Genomic DNA, 23,524 nt, shown 5'->3' on the forward strand with positions numbered 1-23,524 from the left:
TAGAGAGGGAACCATCAGCAACCTTCATCTTGTCTTGACCAGACATTAAATGATAGGAAGAGAATAAGGAAGACATGTGAGTCATGTGGTCAGTTGCACCGGAATCAATAATCCAGGAGGCTGGATCAATGGAACTAGCACTAAAGGCTGAAACAATACCTGATCTAGCAAGGGAGGTGGAAGCAAGAGAATTTGTCCTCAGGCGGGCTAGTGCCCGGCTAAGTACCTCTACCTCATTAGCTGTGAAATCCATAGGCCCATGTCCTTGGGAATCGGTAGTCTGTCCCAAAGAAGAGGAAGCAAATGTGGATGAGTGTTTGGAACCTCCACCACTGTGACTTGTTGCTAGGTTCCCACTTGCCGAATGGCCCTTCTGGTGCTTCTTCTCTTTCCTCAATGCTGCTGGTTTCAAATGAGGGTAGAGAACCCAACAGTTCTCTTTCACATGTTTTTCTCCCCCACAGTGAGTACACCTCAGGTGTCTCTTGTCAGAGAACCTGTTCCCCCTTTGGCTTGTAGAAATGAGAGCTGAATGTTCTATAGACTGCTCTACTGATTTAGTCTGGGCATCAACTTGCATTTTCTTTCTTCTCACCTCTTCATTTCTCACAAGATAGTAGACATGATGTAGATCAGGCATCTCATCTCTTCCCAAAATTTGGGACCTTATGTTCTCATATACCGGATCTAGGCCAGCCAAAAATTTGAATGCTCTACCCTCTTCAACTTGTTTGTCGTGTTTCTCCTTATCTCTGGCATTCTCCCAGTCTATGATGAGGTGGTGATCCAGCTCTTTCCACAATCCTTCTAATGTAGCAAAGTATGTAGCAACACTCATGTCTCCCTGCTTCAGGGCAGCAATATCTTGATTCAATCTATAGATTCGGGCATTATTCTTTTTCTGCCCATAGGTCTTAGACACCTTCTCCCATATCTTGGCAGTTGTGGAGAAGTGTTGAACCGTCCTAGCTACCCTGGGAGTCATTGAAGCAAGCAACCAGGACATGACCGTAGCATTCTCTCTTCTCCAAACAGCATATTCAGCACTCTCTATTTCGGGTTCTTTCTTCTGCCTGTCCAAATAGCCTGTAAGATCCCAGAATGTGATAAAGAGCATGGCCGAAACAGACCATTCCCTAAAGTTGTATTCAAGTAATACACTTGTTATCTGTAGGCTGTGCAAATTAGGGTTCTCCAGATTAGGAGACCTCCCACTAGTCCTAATATCTCTAGAAGAAACTTCCCCAGATATGGAAGACATCTTCTCCGACTTGCAAGAGTACCAAAACTGTCACACAGGTTATGTGAAACCTCTTCAGACTTCCGGACCTTGCAGCACTGTAATCTCAGACCTGAGGGTCTGTTTTAGGGCTGTAATACCCTTCCCACTCTGCTGTACTGCTCCACTCACTGCTGTCGCAAGCTGCCACTTACAGTTGAAGTGCCGAGCCAAAAAAAAAAAAAATCTGCTGTGTTTGGCCACTGTTGCCGCAACCCTGACCTAGCTGTTGTGGCTTCTACCACACACCAATCACTGCTATCGCAGGTTAACCTTCACCCACGAACTGCTCTAGGACTGCTGAAATCAGTCCTCTCTTCTAGATCTGTTTTACACAGATCTCACTTAGCCGAATGGCTACACCTTGCTCTATGTATCTCTTAGGGCATCAGCTACTGGGACTAACTCCCCTTGTGCTCTACAACCAAAGGAAACCCTAGGTATAGGTTCTGCTGTGTTCTACGACCAGACCTAGGGTTTCTTTGTAGTACCAAGATAGAGAGAGAAGTGTGAGACAGCTGCTGTAACCAGGCGAGAGAGGTGTTCTACGACCAGACCTAGAGCTTAGATACCATGTTTGCCGAACTGAACCTGTTGAGAGAGCTGAGAAGAAGAAGAAGAGGAAGAAGAAGAGAGGAGAGTCTGATGTGTTCGAATGGACCTACGGCACTGTTCACTAATATAAGAGCAATACATAATTTACATGAAATGACCAGGATGCCCCTGATTAGTGATGGAACACCCAGTCTAATAAAACACAAGATACAATTAGGCCCAGTTACTAAGGCCCATTAACTAGAGACTCTAATACCCAACCCAGACAAGAGAATGACAACATATCAACCGAACCAACAGAAACAATCTCCTAGGGCTTGGTTGAGTAAGTTTCATATGGCAGTTCAGCAAGTAGGGTTCAAGCAATGTCAGTCTGATCACACGCTCTTTGTGAAGAGATGTCAGGAACAAGTTGCTGTTTTGATAGTGTATGTGGATGATATCATCATTACAGGAAATTGGAGTTCAAAATACAACAGTTGAAACAATTCCTTGCATCTAAATTTGGAGTGAAAGATCTAGGTCCTCTAATGTATTTTCTTGAAGTTGAAGTTACCCGTTCAAAAAGGGACATCTTCATTTCTCAAAGGAAATACACCATTGATCTGTTACAAGACACAGACAAATTAGGCGCAAAGCCAACAGATACTCCTATGGATGTTGATCATAAATTGGGTAACCGTGATGGTGAACCTCTGAAAGATATGAAACAGTTCCAAAGGTTAGTGGGGAAGTTGATTTATTTGTCCATGACCTGTCCAGACATTGCCTATTTAGTTGGGGTCCTGACCCAATTCATGCACTATCCTAAGAAACCTCACATGGAGGCAGTAGAGAGAGTTCTTAGATACTGTGAATAAACCCTAGTTGATTCTAGGTCAAAGTAGAGAAGAAGAAAGAAGAAAGAAAAGAGAAAGAAGAAGGAGAGAAGAAGAGTATTCAGCCAGACTAGAAAAGAGAATGCGAAAAATCACTCTCCTAGCCGACCCACTTGAATTTTATTCATAAAACTTAAGAGTTACAAGAAAGACAATTTTGTCCCTCATAGAAGATGGGACACACAACTTAAACTCAGATACAATAGACCTTTCACTTTCAAGAAGATAAATCAGAATGACCAAAATACCCCTGACTTGAGCATTCTAACACTCCCCCTCAAGCTGGAGAGTATATATCATATAGTCCCAACTTGTTACAAATATAATCTATTCTTCCCCGAGACAATCCCTTTGTGAAGAGATCTGCCCACTGATTTCCTGAGCTCACATGAGATGTAGTTATTACCCCACTTATCACTTTCTCTCTCACAAAGTGACAATCCACCTCAATATGTTTAGTTCTTTCATGGAAGACGGGATTGGATGAGATGTGAACAGCATCTTGGTTATCACAGTATAGTTTAATGGGTTTATCAATTGAGAATCCCATCTCCTGTAGTAAGTTCTTCAGCCATACTAGTTCACATGTGGTATGGGCCATAGCCCTGTACTCTGCTTTTGCACTACTTTTTGCCACCATTGTTTGCTTCTTTGTGAATAAACCCTAGTTGATTCTAGGTCAAAGTAGAGAAGAAGAAAGAAGAAAGAAAAGAGAAAGAAGGAGAGAAGAAGAGTATTCGGCCAGACTAGAAGAGAGAATGTGAAAAATCACTCTCCTAGCCGACCCACTTGAATTTTATTCATAAAACTTAGAATTACAAGAAATACAATTTTGTCCCTCATAGAAGATGGGACACATAACTTAAACTCAGATACAATAGACCTTTCACTTTCAAGAAGATAAACCAGAATGATCAAAATACCCCTGACTCGAGCATTCTAACAGATACTTAAAAAAGTATTCAGGAACAAGTCTACTATTCAGTAAACATAATCATCTAAAGGTGGAAGTCTTTACAGATGCTGATTGGGCAGGTGCTGTGGATGACAAAAAGTCCACAAGTAGGTATTGCACATTTGTGGGAGGAAACCTAGTGACCTGGAAAAACAAGAAACAAAGTGTGGTAGCAAGGTCAATTGCTGAAGCGGAATATAGAGCTATGGCACATGAGGTGGCTAAAGTTCTTTGGCTAAAAAACCTTCTAGGGGAGCTTGGAGTTTCTGTTCATAATCCTATGTCATTTTACTGTGACAACAAGGCAACCATAAACATCACCAGCAATCCTGTCCTACATGAGAGGACCAAGCACAAGTGGACTAACACCTCATAAGGGAAAAATTGGAAAAAAGAGAAATTTGCATCCCTTATGTCAACTCCAAGGAACAACTTGCTGGTGTCCTCACAAAAGGACTTCCATACTCACGGCACAATGAGTTCTGTGACAAGTTGGGCATGATAAACATATACAGCCCAACTTGAGGGGGAGTGTTGTGAAGCTTATTTATTTGTTCTCTGCAGTCGTTGTTAGTATGCTGTCAGCTAGTTTCTTTTCTTTCTTTTTTATTTGTTTGTTATTAGGAAGTGCCACCAGGGGCATACTTGTAACTTCTTATCCTTTTATATTAAGTGTTGGGTGCCGCCAGCTATAGTTTTTTTACTCCCAATCGGATCTCTCTCGCCCTTCTCTTCTCTCTCTTCTCTTCTCTCTCGTCTCTCTCTCTCCAGGAAAGAACACAGGATGTACATAAGAGGTGTACAAACAGACCAAAAGCACAAAAAGAAAAGCCTGTATCAAACTAAAGATGGAAAAGAGTTAGCACTATACAAAAAGTCCCTTCCCAACCCTTGCTTTGCTAAGGCATCTGCAGTTCTATTGATCTTCCGGGGAATCCATCTAAAGGAACAGTTCAACAAAGAAGACAACTCGTGAATTTCTGCAAGGAGGTGAGTTAACTCCCAAGGACCCTCATCTGAATCTTTTGCCCACTTGATAGTAACTCTTCAGTCCCCTTATATTGCTAATGGAAATGATTGTTCTTTGCAATTCTTAAACCTTCTAGAAGAGATCAGACTTTAGCTTCTGAGGCATCTGCAGCTTGGGAGCATGCATAAGCTGACTTACCACATGTACTGCATAATCTATGCCAGGTCGGGTAAGGGACAAGTATATCAGTTTTCTACCAGCTTTTGATACCCTTTCCTTTTTGGAATAATCCTCGCCAACAAATTCCTATAGATCATGATTCTGCTCCATGGGTGTATCTGCTATTCTACTTCCCACCATAGCTATCTCTTCTAGCAAATCAAGACCATAGTTCCTTTGATATATATATATAGTATGTATGTATGTATGTATATATATGTATATATACACATAAGTATACATATATATGTATACTTGCAGCTTCAATCTTAAGGAAGTACCTTAGATGGCCTAGATCTTTAATCTCAAATTTAGATGCCAAGAACTCGTCCAATATTTCTCTCTTTTGGGTCATTCCCTGTGATGATCATATCATCCATATAGACTATAAGTGTTATATAAGCATATCACCCTATCTCCTTATGAACAAGGTATGGTCAGCCCAACTTTGAGTGTATCTCAGATTGTTCATAGCCTCACAAATTTTCTCAAACTAAGCTTGAGGAGATAGCTTCAACCCATACAAAGCTTTCCTTAGTCTACACACCTTCCCCTAAAAGTTATAGCTAGGTGGGGGGATCATAAACACTTCCTCATGTAAGTTCAAGAATGCATTCTTTACATCTAACTGGTGTAGCTCCCAAGAGAAGTTTGCAACTAAGGACAACAGAGCCCAAATGGTGATGAGTTTGGCAATTGGTGCAAAAGTCTCCTTATAGTTAAGCCCCTCCTTTTGTGTAAACCCCTTTGCCACCACCTTGGCCTTATATCTTTTAACCAAACCATCTGCCTTATGTTTCATAGTGAACACCCACTTACACTACACAATGCTCTTGCCTTCTGGTTGATCCGCTAATTCCCAAGTCTTGGCTTTCACCAAGGCTCTCATTTCCTCATTCAATAACTCTCCATTTTGGATCAGATACAACCTCAGAGTACTTGGTGGGAACATGGATAGAAGAAATAGCAGACTTAAAGGAATAATAACAAGGGGATAAACAAGAATAAGAAACATATTTAGCAATGAAGTGCCCAATGTTTTAAAAGCGCAAGGGGTAATTTGTGCCTAAGGCGTAAGGCAAGGCATATGCCTTTTTGAAGCAAGGCACAAAAATACAAAAAAAAAACCCAAAAAATGTTGTTCATTCGTCCTATTTGTTCATTCGTTCTATGTTGGTTCTCAGGCTCAGCTAGTTATTCTAGAGGGTGCTTCAAGTTTTCGAATGTTGGCTTTTTCTAGTTTCTTTTGGGTTGATTGGGGTTTAAGACATTTAGGGGCCTTTTGTTTTGGGATTTGGGTGTTTCTTGTTTATTAGCTCTTTTGGAGGTGTTCCCTCAACACCTATTTAGGTTGTATTTCTTTTTCCTTTTTTTAATAAATTTTCTTTTTACTTATCATGAAAGAAAAAAATAATAAAATGCCTTCTTAAAATGCAATTAAAATTATAAAATCATTTTCTTTGTGTAGGGATTAAGAATTTAAGACCCTAACATGGACTTGTTTGGGCTTGCCTCAAGGGGCTTGGTTGGCGGTCTGGGGTGCCCTTGGCCCAATCACTAAGTTCAAAAAAATAAGCGCAAAAAATAAAACAAGGTGCACACCTAAGCTCAAGCGCAAGGCACACCAGGTGTGTGCCTTTTGAAAGTGTTGCGCCTAGGGCCAAGAAGGTGTGTGCCTTCTGTGCACTTAAGCATTCTCTCTGGAAACTAAACTCTCCCCTACCACCATTAGTTGAAGAGGGGATAGTATGGGATTCACTGATTTTTTTTTCTAATATTCCTCTGCATTAGGAAGGTAAGAATTAACCTTCAAACCCTTCATCTTATAAATCCTCATAAACATTTTACAGGATCAGCTCCATAGAGTCCTTTCCTTAAACAAGAAAAAAACCTTTGCAAACCAGCTCCATGGGGGCCTTCTGCCCTTGATACAAACAAACTGACTGCTACTTGACAATCCCTTCTACTATCAAATCAAATCATCCTAAGGAATTGAAATTGCCCCCCATGCACCAAGCCCCATCTCAGAGCTCCCCCCCCCCTGCTGTACAATTCTCCCCAAAGCCTACTTTTTTCTATAATGAGTAGGTCCATGCATGGAAATAAGCATCCATTTTTTTTTCAGTTTGTTGTTAGGTGTATTATATGTATTGTACACAGGTTTAGTGCCCGCAAGGGTATTTTTGTAATTTTGTAGTCCTCTTGTGTTGTACGGCCAGTATGGTATAAATACAAATGCTTCATTTGCATGAAGCTGTTCTTTTGAGGCCTTAAGTCTGCAGTCTTTTTTCTCTTCTTCTTCTTCCTCTTCTTCCATCCTTTCTTCTTCTTCTTCTTTTGCTCAACATGGTATCAGAGCAGGACCGACTAGGCCTGGAAAACAACCAGTTGAGGTCTCTCTTCACTGCTGCGTAGAAGCTATAGTCCTGATGCTCGAAGACAAGGAAGAATAAGCATTCTCTAGTGCTGCGGTTAGTCTCCACTACCGAGTAGGGTTCTGCTACAAGAAAGCTGACTGTTCAACTTCCTAGCGTAGAAAAGGGTTCTGCTACATGTTTTTTCTGGGGTTGCTCGGCTAAGAAGACTGTAGAAAACCATCCCAGATGTACGAAGAAGGGTTCTGGCCTACAGAGAAGATTGGGTCCATGGGTGTACTGCCTATTCACAGTTCAGGTAACCTGGGTACTGAATTGAAGTTTCTCTGTTTATGGTTCTCTTCTTGCACTCTTTCGATGGACCGTTAATGTCCTAAAATCTGAGTAGGGACTGTTCGGCTATTTTTTTTCCCTCCTCCGATTGTGTGTTGCTCTATTCAGCTCTCTAAGGGACTGTTGTTGAACCCTAAACCCTAAGTGACTGTTCGGCTGCCCTGGAAAGTGGATATCAGCCGATTAGGTGTGGTGAACCACCACTTGTATTGTTGTTCCTACTGAGAAACTGCATGAAAGTTGTAAAATTGTTGGTCATTTAGACCTGGTTACACTGCAAGTGCAATGTTCGTATATTGTTCTGTGGACTCCTACAAAGGGTAGGTCATACAAACTAGTACTGCAGCTGCAGTGTTTTTGTTTGGTTCTCTGTGAAACCGAAAATCAGCAAGTACCTAGTTGTGGACTATAGCAACTTTGTAAGGCATTGTGCCTTTGGTTTTTAGTACTTCTAAACCTAGAATCATGAATAAGGAAAAATTGTGGTGCACTAATTGTCAGAAGCCCCGACACACCAAAGATACTTGTTGGGATCTCCATGGGAAACCAAAGTGGCCTCAGGATCTACCTAAGAAGCAAGGCTCAGATGTAATTAGAAGGTCTGGGCAACAAGGTACCAAGAAACACCACATGGCCAACATGGTTACTCGGGAAAATCAGCCCTCCACTTCTACTGTGACTCAAACAACACATGGCCAACATAGCTACTCTGGATCTAACCCAAGGGAGGATATTGTAAACTCCTTATGTGACCATTTGGAGCTTAATGGTAGAGCAATTCGCGAGATGGATGCTCCTCCCACCACTTCTTTTGCATCCACATCAGGTAATCCTGCCACAGCTTTCCATGTTGCTTCTCACAACCTTGACTCTCCATGGATCATTGATTCTGGAGCGTCAAAACACATGACTGGTATGTCCTCTTACTTTCAAACTTATCACCCTCTTTCCGAAAGAGATAAAGTGAGACTAGCTGATGGATCATACACTTCCATAGCTGGTCAAGGAACTCTCTCTCTTCCCCTCGGCCTTACTCTTTCTGATGTTCTTCATGTTCCAAAATTCCCTATGAATTTGTTCTCAGTCAGTAGTGTTACAAATTCCTTAAACTGTTTTGTGACGTTTTTCCCTACCTATTGTGTGATTCAGGATCTGGCCTCGGGGAGGACGATTGGTAGGGGACGTATGGTTGATGGACTCTACATGCTGGAGAATACGGCTGGCCTTCATGTTACAGAGTCTGAGTTAGTTCTAAAAGAGTAAAATGTATTTGTGGCACTGTTGTCTGGGTCATTTGTCTTTTGAGACCTTGAAATTTGTTTTCCTAGAACTGTGTAAGTCAGTGTCTGTTTCTAATTTTTCTTGTCAAACGTGTCAGTTAAGCAAGCATTGTAGAACTCAATTTCTTCAAAGAAATAGTAAATCTGAGTTTCCTTTTCACATTGTGCATTCTGATGTGTGGGGCCCTGTTACTTTACCTTCTGAGAGTGGCTACAAGTACTTCATTACCTTCATTGACGATTATTCTAGATACACTTGGGTATATCCAATGCGAACCCGTGAGGAAGTACCAAAAATTATCCAAGATTTTCAGCGGATGGTCTTCACCCAATTTCAAACCGAGATTCAAATATTTCAGTCAGACAATGCAAAAGAGTTTTTTCATAGTGACCTCATGGAGTTCTTTGCTTCACATGGCTCTCTTCATCGGAGCTCTTGTGCCCATACGCCACAACAAAATGGTGTGGCTGAACGGAAGAACCAACACCTCCTTGAAGTGGCACGGGGTTTACTACTCCACATGAATGTTCCCAAACGATTTTGGCTTGAGGCTGACCTTTGTTCTACATACCTCATTAACCGAATGCCCTCTCGTTGGTTAGAGTACAAAGCCCCACATCAGCTTCTCTTTCCTAAGGCCCCTCTTCTTTCTATTCCTCCTCGTGTTTTTGATTGTCAGTGCTTTGTCCAAAACCCATCTCCCACCCAGGGGAAATTGGACTCTCGTGCTATCCCGTGCATATTTCTTGGCTACTCATTCTCTCAGAAAGGGTATCGTTGCTTTGATCCTGTTTCTCGGAGATTCTATGTCTCCATGGATGTTACCTTCTTTGAAGATGAACCCTTCTTTCCTGTTTCTCCTCAGGGGGAGTGTAGACATGAGGAGAAACTGGTTCAGTTTCCTCCTCTTCCTAATCCTTCTCCTTCTCCCCCTTCTCTTCCTGATCCTCCACCTTTTCGTGTTTTTTCTCGTCGTCATAAAGGCCAACCAAGTTCAAGAGCTGTGGAGAATCCAGAAGTTGTACCTCAAGTGCCATCAAACTCCTTAGGGAAAGATCATACTCGCTCAGGTAACTTGACTCCTAATGATGGTCCTGACCTCCCTGTTACTAATGATCTTGACCTTCCTATTGCCCACAGGAAAGGTGTTAGGTTGTGCACCACTAAACACCCCATTTCCAACTTTGTTTCCTATGAGAACATCTCACCTTCATTTCGTGCCTTCCTTACCTCCATTGACAGTATCCCTATTCCCAAGAATGTGGAAGAAGCTCTCTCAGTACCAGAATGGACAAATGCCATGAAGGAAGAAATTGATGTTCTTCATAAGAATAGCACGTGGGAACTTGTTGATCTCCCTAAGGGAAAGGATCCAGTTGGATGTAAATGGGTGTTTACTGTTAAGCATGGGGCTGATGGAACTGTGGAGAGGTATAAAGCTCGTTTAGTGGCAAAGGGTTTTACTCAAGTACATGGAGTTGATTATGCAGAAACCTTTGCCCCTGTTGCCAAAATGAACTCTATTAGAGTAATTTTCTCTCTTGTTGCCAATCTGAATTGGGATCTACATCAGCTCGACATCAAGGATGCCTTCTTGAATGGTGACCTTGAAGAGGAAGTTTATATGGTTCAACCCCCCGGTTTTTTGGCTCAAGGAAGTGAACAGAAAGTGTGCAAGTTAAAGAAGTCTTTATATGGGCTAAAGCAATCACCAAGAGCTTGGTTTAGCAGATTTCATACTACAATTCAGCAGAGGGGATACAAGCAATGTCAGTCAGATCACACACTGTTTGTAAAAAGGGTAGAAGGTAAAATGGCTGCCCTAATAGTATATGTGGATGACATAATTGTTACTGGTGACTGGAATGATGAAATTCAAAGTTTGAAGGGCTTCCTTGCCACTCAATTCGAAGTGAAAGATCTAGGACTCGCCAAATACTTCCTTGGAATTGAGGTTGCCCGATCAAAAAAGGGTATCTTCGTCTCCCAAAGGAAATATGTCCTAGACTTGCTTAAGGACACTGGAAAGATTGGGGTTAAACTAGCTGACTCTCCCATTGACCCCAACCATAAGTTAAGTGACAGCCAAGGTGAACCTCTTAAGGATGTGAAGCAATTTCAAAGGCTTGTAGGGAGATTGTTGTACCTCTCTATGACTCGTCCAGACATAGCATATGTTGTTGGTGTCCTCAGCCAGTTCATGCATGCACCTAGGTCCACTCATCTTGAAGCAGCGGAGAGAATACTGCGGTATCTTAAGAAGTTCCCAGGTGCTGGCTTATTATTCCAGAAACATGGACATTTGAGAGTTGAAATTTACATAGATGCGGATTGGGCTGGATCTCAAAGTGACTAAAGGTCTACTAGTGGTTACTGCACCTTTGTAGGAGGGAACCTTGTTACTTGGAGGAGTAAGAAGCAAACCGTGGTAGCTAGATCCAGTGCTGAAGATGAGTACCGTGCAATGGCACACGGAGTAGCTGAAGGTATGTGGATAAAGAATCCTTTGGGAGAGTTGGGTTTTCCAGTAGACAAACCCATGACTCTACTCTGTGACAACAAGGCAGCAATAAGTATCACTTCCAACCCGGTATTACATGATAGAACAAAGCACATTGAAGTTGACAAGCATTTTATCAGAGAGAAAATCATCACAAGCGAAGTATGCACTCCATACATCAGCTCTGAAGACCAACTAGCAGACATCTTTACAAAAGGGCTAAACCATTCCAGACACCAAGGTCTCTGTGACAAGTTGGGCATGATTGATATCTATGCTCCAACTTGAGGGGGAGTGTTGTCAGGTGTATTATATGCACTGTACGCAGGTTTAGTGCCTGCAGGGGTATTTTTGTAATTTTTCTGTGACAAGTTGGGCATGATTGATATCTATGCTCCAACTTGAGGGGGAGTGTTGTCAGGTGTATTATATGTACTGTACGCAGGTTTAGTGCCCACAGGGGTATTTTTGTAATTTTGTAGTCCTCTTGTGTTGTACGGCCAGTATGGTATAAATACAAATGCTTCACTCGCATGAAGCTGTTCTTTTGAGGCCTTAAGTCTGCAGTCTTTTTTCTCTTCTTCTTCTTCTTCTTCTTTTGCTCAACACAGTTTAAATGAAACAGAATGTTCTCCTACCATTTCCCCCAAGCATTCAAAGCAGAATATTCTCTCTTCGTGTCTTTTAACCATCTTCTCTTACATATGCTACTCACTTGCCATTTGGACTTTTGTGTTTCTTGTTACTGTATGTTCTCGTTAGATTGGATTGAGATCCTCCTTTGTAGTTTTGTGTTTTTTTTTTCTTTTTCTTGCATTATAATGACTAAGTGAATCACATCTAGAATAGTAAGTCAATCATAACAAAATATTGGAAAGTTTCAATGATATGCTGAAATTTTAAATCTCAGATGTATAATTTATCAAAGAAATTTGAAATATCAACAATATATTAGAGATATGAGAGGAGAAAAGATTCTTGGAATGTTGTATATCAACCTTAGTGAAATGGGGAGATTTCACCAAACCTCACTGATATTCCAAATCATGTTGACAGGATTGGAAAAACTATACAGCAGTACAGTTCTCCAACATGAATGTTTTTTCTTTTCTTGTAAGAAATGCCACATCAGAAAAAACAAAAATGCAGTCTTGGGTTTTTTTTTTTTCTCCCTCAAATTTTGAAACAAAAAAAGAAAGATGCTTTCAAAAGCAACATGTTTTCAGTACATAAGGTTGATATGGGTTACTATATAGTCTGCGGTACAAGTTTAAAGCTTCTATGGGTTAACTAAACCCACATTTAAATGGATTTGAATCCAAAGTGTAAATAAATAAGAAAGGTAAGCTAATATTCATTTGGCCAGAATCTTTATCTGATTATTGTATGCTTTATGAAACATAATACCAACCCACCAGAGAAAAACATATATTTTTTTTTAAACCAGAAATTCAAGAATGAATTTCTGGATATCAGTATTGTATACAAGAAATATACTACACAACTGCTTTCAGTATTTATGTTTTAACAATAACTATCATTGTTTTTCTCACCAAATGTGGGACCTTTGATTTGGGAACCCAAAAAAAACTGAAGATGAAAAAGAAAGAAAGAAAGAAAGAGAACAATTCATATTGCAGAAAACCCTCTACATTTACATAACTTTGTCAAAATTATGCATAGTTGTTTATAATTATTATTTTTTACAAATTAGGAGATTACAATTGTGTTTCATTGTTCTTCCAAAAAGATGTTTTCTTTTTCATTCTTCTTTTATTTCTTTTTTTCGTTTTTTAGAATACCTCCAACTATCCCATGCAATGAACTTTAATTAAGAAAAAGAAATATTTGGTATTGATCTTTCTTTCTTATCTGTTATTTCTTTTTCTTTGGTCTTTCTTTCCCTACCTCTTGAATGTCATAACATGTGAAACTGACAAATTGTATTCAAAGTGCTTTTGTTTTAGTAACTCATTGATATCCATTTTCTGCTCTGGCCAAAATGGATGGATGACTTCAAGTTTACAATGCTATATTCAATTTTCTATTGGAAGTTTGTTCCATATATTTTGTAATGTCAATAAGTCATTATTCTTTTGGTACCTTTTTAGAGTAATAAAATTATCTTCTTTTTTCTGATTAAAAAAGGTTGTAAATTTCAATTACAGATTGTCAATATTTACTCTTGTGTACTTTTTTGGCAGTCACTTGTCAGAATTCTTGAATCTGCATGTCCTGGAAACACTGCCTGCAACTCACTTGTCTTGTTTCAGGATCTTCTGGTGTCTACAACACTTTCTCCTGTATGGTTTGATATTTGGTACCTATTAAACTTAATTCATTTCCATATAGCATGTTATGCTTTATGTTTACTCCTTTAATATTTTAAGTTTAGGAAGTGCAAATCTTAGGAACATTTTATTACAAGAATTCACTGTTTTCAATTTATTGGCAGGATGACACAGTGAACCTATTTGCATATGCTGTTCTAAGGTTGACACCACGTGCTTTATCCCATGGTACAAACTCATGGTCCTATTTACGCAAGGGAAGTACTGCCTCACATGTTCCCACAGGCTCTATCTCTGACAATTCCGGGTCTGCAACAGAACAATCTTATACCTCCCACAATACTTCTCCTGGTAGACAAGGTCAGAGATATCACATTCCAAGGCCCTTGCAACGTGACAAATGGTCTAAAGGGAAAGATGGTTTCCTTGTTACCGAGACTTGGGGTGCAGAAGTTGGTAGTTTGATTCCTGCAACCCCTACAGTATGGCTCCAACAGACAGATGAGAGAATGTATCTTTGTGTGTTTCAGCAAAAATACCTTACGGTCATCCTTCTAATTCCTGTTAGCTCTATCATTAATGGGGAACAAGGGATATCTATGGTGAAGCAGCTAGTTCTTGAAACTGTTAGTATTCATTTGCCAGTAGTTCTTCTTGTATGGGTCTGCACTACTATGAAATTTATTTTTTTGTCTATGTGATGAAAAATGTCTGTCATAATCAAATACCTATACATGGAGTCTAAGTTGAGCCAGGTTAGGTTGGATTCAAGTCAACCCCTAACCCAACCTGATGACTTTGGATTGACTTGGGTTTGGATTGACTTAATTCCTTCACTTTTTTTTGCTAAAATTCTTAGACTTAAAATTAGCAGATTAAGTTTAACCAACTTTAACAATATTATGTGTACAAGGATGAAGCTATGGTCCTTCAGGAGTACCATACTAATGCTAGAAATTGTCTATCATTGAACTTAAAATTGTTGATACATATATTCATGGATCCATAGTTGTACACATACATTCATGAATATGTACAACATATATACGTGCATATTTATATAATATTTACATATAAAATATGAAGACACGTCAAGTTCGGGTAGGATCAGGTTGCCCAAGGCCTCAACCCTAACCTAAACTTCAATCTGAACCAGCCCAATCCTTTTTTTTTTTTTTGTTTGAATTCAGGCTAAACTGGCCCAAGTTGCATCCCTACCTATAAATGTCTAGAATACTGCTGTTATACACAATATGTACCTGATATGACACTGGATACTTAAGACACGCTTCTAAATCTTATTTTATAATGTTAATATTTTTAAAATATGTAAATTGGTATACAAGACCGGTATATATCTTGGAATTGTAATTAAATTGGGTAATATTGGTATTTTAGAAATTTATAGTTAACTTTGAAAACTGGATATAAAAGTATGATATCATCTAAGCCTTAAACCAACTATACGGGGTTGGCTAAACAAATCCTGTTTTGTCATTCCATTCTGTTTAATGCCATATCTGTTGTTAAATTATGAGCAGTTAAATCATTTACTACTTTGACCCATGTCCTTTTGGTCTGCCCCTAGTCCTTCTAGCCCCTTCAACTTGTAACATATAAAATGTATGATATAATGATGTTAATAGGAAACCATGTATGTACCTCCTTTTCCTGTATCCATGTCCATGTCAATATCTGTATTTGGAATCATGAAAAAATGTAAGCATTTCTTGAATAAAGTGTTGAAGTTTCATTTATATTTGTACTTTCTTTATTGAATATTTGACATCCTTTTCATTTTTCCTCTTTGTTCCAAATCTTGTTTATTTTTGAGTTGTTTCTATACAATTTGGTCAAGAAATAGAAAGTGCTTTATTTGAGTTTGGTTGATCAGCTAACAATTCATTGTTACAACTTACAAGATTCATGTTTTCGGTTTGTATGTTCTTTGTTAGAGTGTTGTTGTCTTCATGACTATTATGGCCATGTTTTGGTGGAATAGGCATTCTGGGTCATGATGCATTTAGACAAACCCAACTTCTGCATTAGGATTTGATGGTGCTAAATGTATAAATTTTGGAAGTAATGGTAGTACAAACAACAGAGCACAAGAATTCTGCCCATACTATGCATATCTCTCCTCCAGAAATAAGGGAAAAAAATCTTTATCATGAATATCTGGAATATTACAAGAAAAATGTAAAAAGGTTTATCCAGTTCAAGACTGGCTTCAGATCCTGCTTCTTGTTCCAACATGGTCTTTCATTAATTGATAGTCATTATCATTTAAACTGCCATGTATTCATTTTTATTCTTTGATAACTTAACAGTGATTGTACTATTGAAAAAATCTTGAACTTGTGTTCATGAACATTACGAGTTGGATGATCAGGATATACATTTATCTGTATAAAATTTATATATTTAGAAAAGAAAAAAAAAAAAAGAGAAAACAATTTGGTCCTATTCAAACCTAAAATCCTAGAACCAAAATCTCATTCCAACTTATTGTTCATTTAGAAGAAAAGTGATAGTGGTTTATTTCATAAGTTCTTATTGGGTTATCCAGTAGGACTAATCTGCAGCTATCTTTCATTCAAATCAATATTGTCATTACTCAGAATGGATGCAAAACTGTTTTGGTCACTGGATCATGGGTTGAATGATCTGACCTTATGTCAACTATTTAACTAATTCAAATATCTCTTAAATATATTTTACATCAAAATAAGCTTAAAGCTATACATATTATAGGTTATGACAGATATTAAGGAATGTATTTTGGAATGTTTGACGAAGTTAACATTTATAAGAACTTGACAACCAAAATTTTTTTGTATGCTGTTCCTAGTTCAAAGTCCAACCATACCATCCGAATCTGAAAACAAGTTAAATATGTCTAGTTTTTCTTTAATGGATAGCATAACATTGTATCCAAAGGTTGGAATAATATTTTTGTCTATTTGCTAGTATTATATATAACACTTGATGACTCCTACAGGCATCACTAAATATCTTTAAAGTTGAAGAAAGACTATCAAGAGGATGGGGTGGTGAAAATGCTTATCATGTCAGTGGATATCGCTATTTACTATGTGATCGTGACAGAAATATATCAAGGGCTTCTCCACCAGGAAAAGTGACAACTTTAACAAAGGTTAGTCTATGGCTTTGGTATTTGGAACATGTTTATACTTGGCAAGGCTTTATATAGATACTTGTGTTTGAATTGAATATTTCCATATGCATGCACTATTCCATGAAATGCATTGCTATTGCTACAAAATGCCTTTAACTTCTTCAAAAGCTAACTGAAAAGGCCAAAACAGAATATTGAACCCCCCCAAAAAAATAAATAAATAAATAAATAAATACTGACCTGAATCCAGTACAAGCTCAAAAACATCAAATTCTAGGTTATAGATAACAGTTTCGTTAAGAGGAAAGGAAAACCTTAATATTTCTTCTATGGTATGTGTTCGAAACAGTGTTTTAAAAGGCATGGGAGGCGTATGCCTGGGAGCCTCCAGGCGAGGCGCCCCCAAAACGCCCTGAGGTGTACGCCTCATGCAGCTCATGCAGACCTCATATAAAAAGACAAAAAAAAAAAAAGAAAAACAGGGAAGGGAAGGGAAAGAAAAAGAAAGAAAGAGAAGAAAAAAAGAGAAAAAGAAAGAAAAGAAAAGGAAAGGGAAGGGAAGAATAGATAAGGGGAAAGAAAGTGGGCCAGGGAATACTGATTGAACAGGTTTGAGAGTCCTTTTCAGCCTTCTTTCTTTTTTGTTCTTGGTTGTGTACTGTAGTCGTATGAGACTACTAACAGCCCAAGCCATGGTGTATAATCAACAAGAAATTAAGAGGATGAGAGGAGAGAATGAGAGGAGAAAAAGAAGAAGAGAAGAAGATTTCGAAGGAAGGATTTCAGAAAAGAAGAGGATGCTTAATCTGCCGCCCCCCTCTTTCTATTTATATTAATTCTGAAGTAAGGATAAGACTGCTTACATGGCAAAATTAAAATCCTAATAAAAGACAACAATTAAAGTCCTAATAAAAGACTAACAACTAATTGTGGACTAACACTTAAATAACTAGTAGTTGTATACGAGTACAATAGAAAGAGGTGGGGACCACATCAGTGGTTTCTATACTCCCCCTCAAGTTGGGAATAGATGTTTGTCATTCCCAACTTGCATAGATCTGCTTCTAACTTCTTCTTTGAAACTGCCTTGGTCAGAAGATCAGCAAGCTACATGTTGGAGTTGATATAGGGAAGACAAACTTCTTGAGATGCAACCCTTTTCCTAATAAAATGTCGATCGACTTCAATGTGCCTGGTTCTGTCATGTTGTACCGGGTTATGAGCTATATTAATAGCAACCTGATTATCACGGTACAGCATTAGAGATTTCTCATAGGTAATACCCAATTCATCAAACAGTGATTTCAACCATAGTATTTCAGCCACACCATTTGCCATGGACCAATATTCAGCTTCAGCACTGGAACGAGAAACAACATTTTGTTTCATACTCCACCAAGAAACAAGGTTACCTCCTACAAAGGCACAATATCCAGAGGTAGACCATCTGTCATCAACACAACCGGCCCAATTTGCATCTGTGTAAACTTCTATCTTCATGTGATTATTATCCTTAAATAGTACACCTCTGCCTGGACACCTCTTTAATATGCCAATATCCTCTCAACAGCAAGTAGGTGGGTAGTTCTGGGAGAGTGCATATTACTGACTAACAACACTAACTGCATAGTTGATGTCTGGTCGTGCAAGACAAAGATATAGTAGTTTACCAACTAATCTTTGGAACATAGCTTTATCTTCAAGAGGCTAGTGATGTTTTAAAGTATTCTCTCGCATTATCGGATCTGAAAATTTTGATTTTTACCCCAAACTGGGTTAAAATCATCTGATGAAAGGTTTGGGTTAGGATAGGGACCTCATCTCGAGAATGCATCAAGTAGACCCAAGAAAACCAGGTGTAGTCATCAACAAACAGCAAGAAGTATTTGTACCCCCCCCCCATAGCAGTGATGTGATATGGTCCCCAAACATCGGTATGCACAATGTCAAAAGGAACACTACTTCTCTTATTACTTAATGAATAGGTTGTTTTACAATGCTTTGCAAGTTCACAGCTTTCACACTTTAAACCGGACATTTGGATAGATTCAAACAAACTAGGAAACAAGCTTTTCAAAGACCTAAAGGATAAATGACCCAATCGGTTATGCCAAAGCATGACTTGACCAATAGATTGAGAAACAAAAGACCCTCTAACTTCACTACCATCCCACTGTGAACTTCCTTCAAGCAAATAGATTCCATTTGTCTCACGGCCAATCCCAATCACCTTTCTTGTCTCCAAGTCCTGAAAAACACATCGATCAAGAAAAAAAGGTTACTGAGCAATTCTGGTTTTTACTAATGCTGCTAACTGAAAGTAAATTGGTGCTAAGTTTAGGAACATGCAAAACAGAAGACAGGGAAATGGCACTAGACAACTTGATGTCTCCCTTGCCAGAAATGGGAACAAGTGATCCATCAGCAATAGACACCTTATCTTACCAGAGGATAAGTGATAGGTAGTAAATAGTAAAGGCAAACCAGTTATATGATCAGATGCACCTGAGTCTATTACCCAACAATGTTTAGTGTTACTTGGAGCTGAAGCATGATAAGCTGAGGCCCGTGTACCTGAATGAGCAAATGCTGAGGTGGGAGGAGCTGATGTTGTGACTGGCTGAGATGATGATGCTGAATTACCAACCTCCTTTTCCAACCAAGTCAAGGCAGCTCGGACAGCAGCTAGAGTGTCTAGTGGTGCTGCTCTTGTGCTTGATGAGGTTGCACAATCAATAGTAACAGTTGTATTAGCATTTCCCTTTTTTGTTCCTGAGTTTTGCGGGAACTAGATGAGGATATAGCTTCCAACAGGTTTCTTTGGTATGCTTAGGTTTCTTGCAGTGTTCACATATTAGGTCCTTCTTGTCTTCCTTCTTCATATCTCTCTCCTTATCCCCCCCAAACTTGGGTTTAGTTGCTGCCAAGGCTGATTCAAGTGGCGAATGCTGTAACATAACTTTCCTTCTACTTTCTTCACTGTGCACTAGAGAGTAAGCTTGTGATAGAGTCACACTGTCTCTTGTTAGAAGCTGGTGTCTCAGAATGTCATACTCAGAATTCAGACCAACTAGAAACTCAAATACCCTATTGGTTTCAACCTGCTTTCCGTAGGTCTGTGCATCATTCTGGCTTTCTCACTCAATTGTTTCTAAGTGATCAATCTCATGCCACAAGGATTTCACGGTGGAAAAATAGATTGAGACTGGCTTCTCTTCTTGCTTAAGGTTATTCACCTTACATTTTAGCTCATAGGCCCTAGCAACATTGAGGGGTTGGGAGTAGGTTTCTTTCATGATATCTCAAATTTCTTTAGTTGTTTTTGCCCATAAATAATTTCGGCTGATATGTGGTTGCATGGAGTTACACAGCCATGTCATAACCAAATAGTTCTCCTGAACCCATTTGGTATATATTTGGTCCTCCTTGGCTGGTTCCTTGACATCTCCTAGTAAATAACTTAGCTTTCCTCTACCCCCAATAGTCATAATGGCTGATTGGGCCCACTCTAGGTAGTTTGACCCATCAAATTTTACAGTGGTAATCTGAAAACTGTTCTCAGGTATGCTACCAGCACCACTAGCCCCTAAATAGTTTTCCCCTTGGCTCTTAAACTCCATTCTTTGTCAAGAAAAGATAACAAATGCCTTTTGTATCACTGAGACTGGGTAATTACACCCAGAATTTGCTATCAGCCGAACCTACTTTATCCTTCTAGGTTGGCAATCTACCCAAAAAAGATAACCTTCCAAGTACAACTTAGAGTGCAGGGCTGAGAGTGCAAGGCTGAAACTAACTGCAGCCCTAGAATTGGCGACAGTCAAGAAACTAGAATCTTGAACCTAGAACCAGTCAAAGGTCAAGAAACAAGCCAAGAACACAACTAGTTCAGCTGCACCTCTTAAAGTAACCAAAAAACTATTCTTTTAATGTATCAAGAACAGTTCGGGAGGAAAAAAAGCTTTCAGTCGAACCTTTGAAATAACCAGAAAAGGTAATCCTTTTAATAAAAAAGATTGACTTACTTCAGCAAAACTCTGGCCGCAACCTTCAAAGATAAGTCTGAACCCTAATCTTGAGGGTTCTTCCTTCTGACCCTTCGAAAACAAGTCTGAACCCTAATCTTGAGGGTTCTTCCTTCTAACTCTTCCTGATTGTTGGTCATCCTCTGATGCTTCACCAACAATCTCCAAGACTCAGCCGATGATCCTTTTTGCTGGAAATTTTCCAATCCTAGGAAATTCTTATGCAGTCAGCCATGTCAGACTATCATAAGATTTCCTAGGTTGGCTCTGATACCATGTAGTCGTATGAGACTACTAACAGCCCAAACTGTGGTGTATAATCAACAGGAAATTAAGAGGATGAGGAGAGAATGAGATGAGAAAGAGAAAAGAAGAGAAGAAGATTTCGAAGGAAGGATTTCATAAAAGAAGAGGATGCTTAATCTGCCGCCCCCCTCTTTCTATTTATATTAATTCTGAAGTAAGGATAAGACTGCTTACATGGCAAAATTAAAATCCTAATAAAAGACAACAATTAAAGTTCTAATAAAAGACTAACAACTAATTGTGGACTGACACTTAAATAACTAGTAGTTGTATACGAGTACAATAGAAAGAGGTGGGGACCACATCAGTGGTTTCTACATGTACCAAGAAATCAACCTGTAAAAGGTTCGTGTGATTGGTGTGAAGGGTTTAGAACCTGTTTTTTTCACCTTTTTTGTGGATCGTGTGATCCTTTGTGGTGTATTTGTAGGTCAAGAGGTGATCTGTGCTTGCTGTAAGCCTGTAACAGCAGTTAAGTGGAAGTTTTTTTTGTCCCAGTTGATGATTGTTCCACTATTATCTGTTGCTGTGGTAGTAGTAGTAGTAGTAGTAATATTACTATTTTTTTATTATTATTATTATTATTATTATTATTATTATTATTATTCCTGCAAGGGGAAAGATTAAAGAACCTAGATCTGGAAGTGTTGAGCATGACAAATGGAACTAGGAAAACAGCATGGTGGTGTTGTGGCTGTTAGTGTCTATGCAGCCTGAAGTGAGTAGGAACTTCATGTGGGCTGAGACAACCTATGAAATCTGGGAGAAAGCTAAGTCTACTTATTCTGACAACGACACTATACTAAGTTTTATCGATATGGGATTCAGTCACTGCAAGGCCCATTCAAACAACCATCATAGCCTTGCATTGGGAATATCTCCCCATGAAATAAAGCATAGAAGTACGGAGATGTTCCCGATGCAAGGCTGTAAAGGCTGTTCGAACAGTGTTCGAACGGGCCTTGCAGTGACTGAAGCCGATCTCAGTTTTATCAGCTACAAGCAGAATCATCTACTTGTAAACAGGGGGAGAGAAGTCTTTCTGTGCATTACTTTGACTTGACTTATATCTGGAAATAGCTGGACCATTATCAGAATGTGAACTGGAAGTGTGATGAGGATGTCAAAGCTTACAAGACTCTTGTTTCACAGCAACTGGTGTTTGAGGAGAGTATAAGTGTACGCCCTAGTGCAATCTGAGGACAGGAGAAGTTTGATGAATAGTTCTGAGGGAGAATCAATGGCTTTGGTGGCGAAAGTAGGTATAGGTACAGGTGGTGGAAATTCTTTTAAGGAGTTTCAGAAGAAGGCAAATGACAAAGATAAGTTATGGTGCACTCATTGTCAGAGATCCAAGCATACTCGTGACACTTGTTGGGATCTTCATGGGAAGATGAAATGGGCTCTAGAATTGAACAAGAAATCAGGTTCAGATCAGAGTAGGATACCAGGGCAGCAGGGTCCAAGAAAATCTAGTGCAGCAAATATGGCTTCTCAGGAAACTTAGGTACCTACTACTACTGTGAGTCAGGAACGTTCTTGTGGTTTTGATCCTAGGGAATATGTTATTTTTGTTTTTATTATTTTAATAATAATTTATTATTATTTAATAATTAATATCATTGTTTTTACTATTAATTTATTAATATTTTACTAATAGTTTGTTAATAACTTATTATTTAATTATTAATATATTATATTTTATTAATATTTATTATTTTGAGAATATTTTATTAATATTAGGGTTTGGGGGGTTTGTCAAGAGTTCTTTAATTCTTGACAGACTTTGGAATGGGAGTCCCATTCCTAAAGCCAACGGGGGAGCCTTGAATGGCCATTCCCCCATATGGGTGAATCCTATTCTGCCAAGAATGGGAATCGGAATCCCATTCCAACCAAACAAATAGTTGGAATTGAATGGGCCATTCCAATTCCAATTCTAGGCATCTATTCCAGGGAACCAAATGGGCCCTTAGAAGTGCAAATCTAGCAGTTATAACTGTATATTTAGGTAAAATCTATGGTGCATGAGCTGCACCTTGAGGCAAGAAACATGAACCAGTGATAAAGTGACACATCACAATTGGATATTTAACATTGTTAAAGTCTTTAATGTTAAGTATGTTGAACAGACAAATTCAATTGTTTCATGGATGAACCTGTTAGGGTTGGTGGCCGAATTACAAAAACAAATAAATTCAGCCCGAACTCGAGGACCGATTTCTCAGAATTTGAAAATCCAAATTTTCTGGTCGATCTAGCACTGTACTTGGCCAGATTTGAGAATCAAAATTAAATTGAGTATATCTGATATGGAGTCCACAATTTGCAGCTCCTAGAGTGATAGTTCATGCCCAAAACTCAGACATGGATCAGCCTCTCAACTGAAGATGGCACAACTGGAACTTCAGGTCGATC

The 23,524-nt window shown here is 39.0% G+C and overlaps 1 protein-coding gene across 3 annotated transcripts in view; it reads left to right on the forward strand.

Annotated features, from left to right (window-relative positions):
- The window catches only part of LOC148844431 (vacuolar fusion protein CCZ1 homolog B-like), a 77,115-nt gene that overhangs the window by 49,458 nt on the left and 4,133 nt on the right, over positions 1-23,524 (forward strand). For all 3 annotated transcript variants that reach the window (XM_088957659.1, XM_088957658.1, XM_088957657.1), the window contains 3 exons: positions 13,550-13,648; positions 13,801-14,262; positions 16,638-16,793. In XM_088957659.1, the coding sequence (XP_088813785.1) occupies positions 13,550-13,648; positions 13,801-14,262; positions 16,638-16,793 (717 nt within the window). The remainder of the gene's footprint in view (positions 1-13,549; positions 13,649-13,800; positions 14,263-16,637; positions 16,794-23,524) is intronic.

The sequence above is a fragment of the Nelumbo lutea genome, chromosome 8 (assembly GCF_056320005.1).
Source record: "Nelumbo lutea isolate HS-2025 chromosome 8, American lotus-T2T, whole genome shotgun sequence".
NCBI lineage: Eukaryota > Viridiplantae > Streptophyta > Magnoliopsida > Proteales > Nelumbonaceae > Nelumbo > Nelumbo lutea.